This window comes from Metopolophium dirhodum, chromosome 4, assembly GCF_019925205.1.
Source record: "Metopolophium dirhodum isolate CAU chromosome 4, ASM1992520v1, whole genome shotgun sequence".
NCBI lineage: Eukaryota > Metazoa > Arthropoda > Insecta > Hemiptera > Aphididae > Metopolophium > Metopolophium dirhodum.
The window spans coordinates 8,358,992-8,367,695 of NC_083563.1; the positions used below are offsets into that span (position 1 = coordinate 8,358,992).

The following is an 8,704-nucleotide window of genomic DNA, read 5'->3' on the forward strand; positions in this document are numbered from 1 at the left end:
ATTTTTAACAGTAATATTAGTAATTACTAATAATTATTATTACAAAATAAATCAGCTGTATTAACTAAATCAAGATGGATTCATTATGAAAATTTAAATTAATTGTTATTGAACTAAAATAAATTATAGGCTCTCTGGTGATGCATAATTTTTACAACGGATTGACCGTTGATTACTATTAAACAGTAGTAAATATTATACGGTAGTTGACACGTTATTAACGTCGTGAGGAATAATAATAATAACTGTTCCCACACTAATACATTTGTTTTCCTACACATCAGTGTACCGAAATTGCCTATACAATGCGCCGGCCAACGGATATGAATAATAATAATATTATAATATTATTCAAAAAATACATCGAGTGTTTAGCGCACGTTTATAGACAGTCAAGCCAAGTTACAGTAGTCGATAAAACTGGGTTGGATGCGGAAAAACTTTAATTTGCAACAGTCGAGTAATAAGATATACGCTGTTCTTACTTAACAAAAAAAAATTAAATAAAGCCACAAAACATTATTTTTAAGATTTTTTAAAGCCAGACTTTATAAATCATGAACTAAGATTGGCAATCTGCAGTTTTTTTATTTACTCCGTAGTTAATTTAGCGTAAAGATAAACTTTTGAATTTAATTTAGGTTTTTTAATAATTCCACAAATCCAGTTATTTGGTTCCCGTCTCATACAATATCATGTTAATGCGTAATATTTATATGTAATACGAACTCCTCACTCGCATTGTATTTGTGTATAATTCCTATTTTGATTGAAAGGTATCGATTTTATGAAACAATATGAATGATTACTATTACAATATATACAATATTATGTATAATACGCGTACATTATACTCAATTCATGGACAGCGTATCAGATATCCATAGTGACAGCTTGTATTGTTATCATTATTACTACTATTATTATCATTATAATATTATTATATCGGTGTATGATAACGCGTGTGCCTAATAATAATATAATATTCGTACCGAAGATAGAATCGTTCGGAACTTGACAGTTATCCTGTCTATACCTATGTCATTTAATATTATAAACATGTAAACGATATCGTACATTATAACACGTAGTAAAGTGTTGTATTATCGTCCACGTCGATACAAACATTTTATTTGCATGCGATTGTAGACTATTAAAATATGTCAGTTAAATGTTTTTTGTTTTTTTTTTTTAATTTTATACTTCTTTGTTCGGAAAATATTTTATTAATATTAGGTGATTTTCCATTTTTAGTTATAGTCCTCTTGTTTTCACACAACCGTGAGGTGGTTTTTTTCACAGACATTATTATTAATGTCCAGCTAATAAGACATAAAAACGTGTTCTCAACAAGAAACCACCGTGGTTCAGAATAGAACAATTCCCCCCCCCCCCCACCAAAAAAAACTTTATTATAACGAAGCAAGTATAATGGATCTAATATTATTTCCATTCATGTGGTATTGAACACAAAACTTGCACTGTGTCCGTGTATTAATCGTGGCTAGTATCATTGCGCATGTGCAAGTTTTTAAAACCTAAACGACGCACGAACGCATCAGCGCTATCAATCGCATCAATCGCGGTAATTATTTGTATTTATATCGTTTTTGTCACTGTTGCAGGGTGTACAACTATCCCACGTGATGATCCCGGGAAAGTGACAGTGGATTAATGAAAAACACATAAAGAAAATATTAACTTCGATCGGTTGACGGTGGAGAAATGCAGACGACCAGGACTGTAGACGAGGGATTGGCATACGAAACAAAATAAACGATCATTATAATAATTATAATAATATATACCTATACATATGCTATGATATTATTATATAAATAAAACAATTGTAGCCGACGTTAAAAAAATATAATATTATTTATAATAATAATAATAATAATTTATGTTATAAGAAAAAAATAATAATCATTGTATGCTGAAATAATATTTACTATGGACTAAGGACTTGTATAATAATATAGTGATTTTATTTGTATAAAATTGAAATTTGCTACCGAATAAATTGCATTATGACTCAAAGCTCGCAGCAGCCCTCGTACTCTGCAACCACCACCACCACCACCCCCACCCTCCTCCTCCGACCGACACCTCTACCGCCGCCGACACCAGTCGCTGAGCACGAGAAGTTAAAAACAAATATGGCCGGGGCAGGGAGATCCGCTGATAATGGAAATGTAACTCAATCTAAACAAGAACCGTGTTTACTTAAGTCTGACGCACGCGCATGTGTAGTTCTGATATTATACAAAGCGTATTATATCATAGCATCTTGTGGCAGGGAAAACAGTAGCATATCCTCTCTCCGGCGAAGATGACACGGCGGAATCATTTTTCTCCTTTCTCTTTCTCCGCTTATATATATGTGACTATATTATGATATTCGACGGTTCGGCATGGCGAGCGTAAAACGGGAGAACGAAAATCGTTTTATCGTCTCTCCAACGGATTACATTTTAAAATTACTATCCGTACCGTCTCGTAAACATTTTATTTCGTATCAGTTAGTTTATAATGTAAATTAAAAAAAAAATAAATAAATACGCCTCCACGACGTATATTATTATATTGCGCAACGTCGTTTTTTTTTTTTTTTAAATTTGTTTTAGTTTTTCAACCATTATTGTTTTCCAGACACGATTCATCGGTCTCTTGAGCTATCTCTTGAACAAATACTCGTTACTTCGCCGAAACGTCAACAATATGTTGACTCGACGTATTAAAATCTATTATTTACAGTACAATTTTTAATTAATGAAATTAATATTTTTTCAGTCAATTTTTCAGTAACGCTTATTATACCTACATTTATGAGAGAGTAAAAATGGGTGTACATTGATTCCGCCGCACATTAAAAGTTTAATATAATTTATAATTTAAATTATAAGCTATACAAGTGTTGGCACTTGATTCGTTGTGTAACCCATAATATGTAAATTTTGAATTATATATTTTTTTTTAATAAATCATGCCTACTATTATTATGTTTTATATTCGTATTAATCTATATTTAATTATTACATAATCATATTATACATTAATTAATTGAACATTAGGAATGACTTATGTTATAAATCATTTTTTTTGATACAAAAATCGAATATAATATGAATGCAGTCTAAAATAATATGTGGCTGGTTTCTTCAAATTTCAAAAATGTACCACTTGGCGGAATTGATAGGTAGACATGATTATGTAGTACCTATTATACCTATGGGCAACAGCCTGCAACGGAGTTTATATAATAAACGTTTGTCTCATCATAACAGCAGGACGCTTCGGTGGAAGTCTCCTATTTTTGTTTTGTTTCTTCGTAAAATTCTTGGAAATAATAACTTTGTTTTAAATAATATTATTACTATCCATAAATATTACACGAGTATTATAGTGCTGAAACAGAGCATTTTTTTATCGCGTTTGAATTTCCGTTTATTAGTTTTTTATTTTTTTCAGCTTCGCACGACGGACGGTGTTTTTTTTCGCATTTCGTAAGTTCAGAACGATGAAACACGATTAACCGTCAGGTGATGTATAATATTATGTAGTGGAAAACGAAAGGTTTCAAAACGTACGTGAAACATAAACCGTGTGGTGTTTATAATAATATAATAATAGCTGCTGCAGTGGATGTGATGGAGCCATCATAGTTACGTGATTATAAATTGAACACCACTGTCTACGTCTGTCCACCGTACTATATATTATTATAATTATAATACAACAACTACGCGGTATCTTCGGATCAAATTGAACGGTATCCGATTATGATTATTATTATTATTATAATTATTGTTGTTGTTAGTGAATCGATTAGTGTGTTATAGTGTTTATAGCCGCATGGTTACGCGCGTGAACTGCCAAAGCCGTTCGATAATTATTATTATAACTCGGCGAACCCCTTTTATTTATTAGGTACCACCGAATACATATTTTTACAAACAACTATGCCGCCGTGACCATTTCATTACTATGCATTACACCGTATATTAACGTGTAGGTAGTGAACAGGTTTAGCGTTTGGCCTGCATTATATATTATTATACGTCATATCGTACAAATTGTGACGCAAAAGTCTGTGATGCGATGACGTAATATGGCGATTACGATGAAATTCAAGATGTTATAGGACAACATTTTTTTTTCTTAGAACATCTATTTTCCATGGTATTTCCGGTCCATACTACTTACGTCCAGGATTTTATTCAATGGGTAAGTCGAGTCCGGATCAAAAAGGTCAAAAACAGGCGATAGTTGTATATGCGTCCCAGCTGTATACCTTTTTTATAACCTAATTGCGTCTCAAAAATTGAAACAAAAAATAGATTATTTGAATGATCGTTAATATATACTCACGAATATACAGTATATACGTGTGTACATATTATTTTATACTATAAAGAAATATCGAAAACTGACGATATTATATTGTCTATACATATTTTGATCTATCTATTTGATTCCCATTAAAGTGGATATAATATATATTATATTATATTATATTACGTGTCCAGCACAATGGTAGTGGCGCAAAGCTAAGTAAAAAAAAAAAAGCGAGTAACCACTAACGTATATTAACAAGAACCAGAGTTGTACCATTGGAAAACCATGCTAATTTATGCTAATCCATCAGTCTGCTCTACAGGGCAAACGGCTGAACATATAAGTTCATAATATAAGATATCGATCTATCGGCGATATTGTGAAGATGGGAACGGGGAAACTGGCAATCAGATGAGTTGGACGACTCGAAAGTTACAACCAAAAATGTTCAATTACTTTAAAGTCCGATTTTTCGTACCCGTGCGACGAAAATATTGTAAAATATAATATTGTCCCCCCCCCACTACTTTGATTGCTGTAGCAATTAGCAATACGATATAAACAATATGAATATTAAAAGGAATATTAATATATATTATATTATTTTTAAAAACGTGTATAATATATAAATAGGTAAAAAAAGCGTAGTCTTCAGTGTTATTATTTATTAGGTTTATATTTAGCGACTGGTTTCGAATTCAAAATTCATATTTTGTAACTACCATAGTACATTTACGCAAGTGTTTTAAAAATAGTTATTGTTTAAAAATATTCTATCTTAAAGCACGTTATTACTTATTTCTAGTCACGTAACAATGACTTACAAATAATAAGATATCAACAAAAAATGAGTGATACCCAAACAAAAACACTCCGTCAAACTCCGTGTAAAAATAAAACGGTAAGTAAAAAAAAAACGGCCCTAAAAGTTGTAATAATATCATTTTATAGCTAAGGTTTTTAACTATGGATATAATTTACGTTGAAATAGTCTGCTAAATAATTGAACTTAGCTTGGCGAATCAAATTCAAAATTTAAAATATTATAGCATAATGAATACATACTATAATTTAAATAGGTAGTGTATTACTAATCAAGGGTTTTAATTTTGCCAAACTAAGTTCAATCATTTAGCAGGCTATTTTAAAATAAATAATATGCATAGTTCAAAACTTAGCTATAAAATTACATCACAGCTTTCAGAGCCGTTTTTTTTTTTTATACATGTCGTGTTTTTACACTAAGTTTGGCAAATTGTTTTTGTTGGAAAATTAATAATTAACACGTTCTCGAAATAATAGTTTATACTTATGTAGGTAAAGGTACATACATCAAAACGTATTATGACTAATGAGTATGACGACTGACGACTATGCCGTGTTCTACGTAAATCCAGTGAGTCTGACGATTTCCATTCTGATCATGCCGTTCCGTCGCAGGCTGCGTCCAAGTTGATTCCAGGGTCAAATATTTAGTCAAATATTCAGCCTATTAGCCTAACCCAAGAAACACCACGACAAGTTTCTCAAATATGTTGTCATCTCTATTTTTTTCATATTTTGAAAATCATTAAATTTTTGTTAAAAAATGATTAGCAAAAACATTTAATAGGTAAAAATAATTATTAAAAAATTTAGTAATTAGGTAGAAAATTATTATTAAAAAAAATTAGTAACTTTGTAAAAATGTATAACACATTGTTTTTGAAAATTGATATCTGGTTTTAAGATTACCAGTATACCGTGACGTATAATCATGACCTGGGAATCAACTCGTATATACCTAATAATGACCCGGGAATCAACTAATACATAAAGTAAGTCTCGAGAATCAACTCACCTACTAACTGCGCAGTCGCAATACGATGCATCCGATACAAACTGTTTTGTTTTTCATCGCCTTTGTCGGATTCACGCTGGATACGGTGAAAGACTGAAATTATTGGAGGTCGTCGTTCGATAACACACATTTCTATTATAAATACCATACAGTTTTCCCAATATCACACTATAGATAATCAATACTATAGATTTTATTTTAAAAAATGATATGTCTCCTGCCGAGTATTAACGACAAATATTCGTAATAACGTCAGGACGACGGACACGCCTCCCGAAATTTAGATTTCATAAAATTTGGACTACCACTGGAAACAAAATGAAAAGTTTTTCGTTGTGGCCTTTGACGTTCGACGTCTTGTAGCTGCCACCTCGGGCAAGTAAATCATCACGTGCGCGAGCGATCAGTGATTTTTTTTCGCCGACGCGTGACCGGAATTAATTGCCACCCATTCTCTTTCGGGACGTCTTTCAGCACTGCTTAAGTCGACGAAGAGTATTACACTCTGAACAATTTTTTTTTGGTATGACGTCTATCGCATCGGAGCGATTATCGCAAGAGGATAAAAAAAAAAACGACAATGTCCATGATATTATAATTACCCACCGCAAGAGTATATAAAACGATTCTTTTGAAAAATCCAAGTTACGAGTCCATGATTCGCTCATTGGCAATTATAATGGATAATTATTATTATTTGTTGACGGAAGAGTTTGAGTTGTAAATTTCAAAAACTCGATTTCGTTTTTCTCCAAAAACATATAAAACTGCAAATAGATAGATTTGATTTATTTTGACACGATGATAGACATTAATATATTTGTAATAGTACCTATCCTTCTAATCACTTATCCACACATTTGTAATATTAAAACTAAGTAGGTAGTCTATTTGGTTTCATAATTTTAACAATGATATTTATATGTTATAACTATAAAACATAAACTAGGCATGTAAATGTAATATTATGGGTTTTGGGGACATAATAATGACCGTGTATGTACAATATTAAATATAATTAATTAATCTGTAGTAAAAAAAAAATAAACAAAACGGGGTTTCTCTGAACACAAAATTATTATTATTGGATCAATACTTAACGAGTAAAATATTAAATACAACTAAAACACAATATTTGATCAACGATGCTATTAATTATTATAGCCAATAAGTGATGGCATAACATACACTAATTCTATTGTACCTACTCGTAAATACGTTTTCTCGCCGTCCATCCACAGGTATTTATTACATTAAATAATATCTTAACATTAAACGCATTCAGCTATAGAACATAATATATTATTATGACTCAGTAGGTATTGCACGGTTGAAAAATTATATCTACTGTTATGGAATTTTTTTTTTTTTTTTCATGCGAGGGGGGGGGGTGCAAACGTATTATCTACGTGCATCTGCGCGTATGATTACACCAATGAGCTCGAGTCTCTCTAATTGACGTCGTTTTTGTATTAAACGCCAAGCAGCGCGTTACGCCCGGTGACCTGACTTTTTATATTTCTCGGGAATGCGGAATCAGCGATACCGTCACGTTAATTATAAACATTGAGTCGTTTTCCGGGACGTCGTCTAATATTTGAATAAATGACGACGACGACGTGTAAATATAATTTAATTATTATTTTTGGTGGGTGTTGTTGGGAGTGGTAGGGTGGTGATGACGGGAGTGAAAAAAGTCCGTGTACATTTCAAGAGTTTCCATCACCTCCTAACCCGCGGACGGGTGTTTTTCTTACCTGCAACTATTGTTATTAATATTATAATTAAGGGCTACGAGAGCGGAAACTACCTCAAAATATAATAACGTGGGCGTTATAGTTAATTAAAAAATAATAATTATAGTAAACAAAAAAACATCTATTGCGGTTTATTTGGAATTTAGCGCGACGGGTTAGTCGTCGTCATCTCCGTCGTCGGAGAAGTGCCCAATAAACAATATCCTAAAATAGTGGCAATATTATATTATTATTCCTATATTATATGGAAAACACAACGTTCTTTGAATCTCTGTCGTCGCGCGCCCTAGTGTTAACCCAACGCATTACAGACGTGTGTGTATAATGCACATATACAATACGATTATCTAGTTCGTGTGTGTGTGTGTGTGTGTGTGTGTGCGGGTGCGGGTGCGGGTGGGTGGGTGGGTGGGTGTGCTTGTGTGTAACTCGATTATACACTCCTAGTGCGCGTATAAAACCATAAGCATGATGTAGTATATTAAACGAGTAAAAGAAAACGCAATAATATGATCCGCTCGGGAAAAATACTCTGACTATATTATCATTATTATTATTATTATTATTATGGAGCTGCAGCTGATGTCTGAGGGGAGGAGAAAAAAAAACGTAAAACGACTCACCGCTCAATACGACCGTTTTGCTTATTTGTCTCCTCTGGACCGGATGAGACGACTGCAGGCTACAATACCAATAAAATACAACATTGACGTCGGCGGTGTCTAAATACGCAATTATAATATTATTAGCACGTACCCAGACGTCGCGT

At 32.5% G+C, this 8,704-nt stretch overlaps 1 protein-coding gene across 1 annotated transcript in view; it reads left to right on the forward strand.

Annotated features, from left to right (window-relative positions):
* Positions 1-2,648, forward strand: part of LOC132943537 (protein O-mannosyl-transferase TMTC1-like) — a 117,997-nt gene extending 115,349 nt beyond the window's left edge. Inside the window, exon 15 of the mRNA XM_061012578.1 lies at positions 1,626-2,648. Coding sequence (XP_060868561.1) covers positions 1,626-1,664 — 39 coding nt within the window. The 3' untranslated portion in view covers positions 1,665-2,648. The remainder of the gene's footprint in view (positions 1-1,625) is intronic.
* The last annotated feature ends 6,056 nt before the right edge of the window (positions 2,649-8,704 follow it).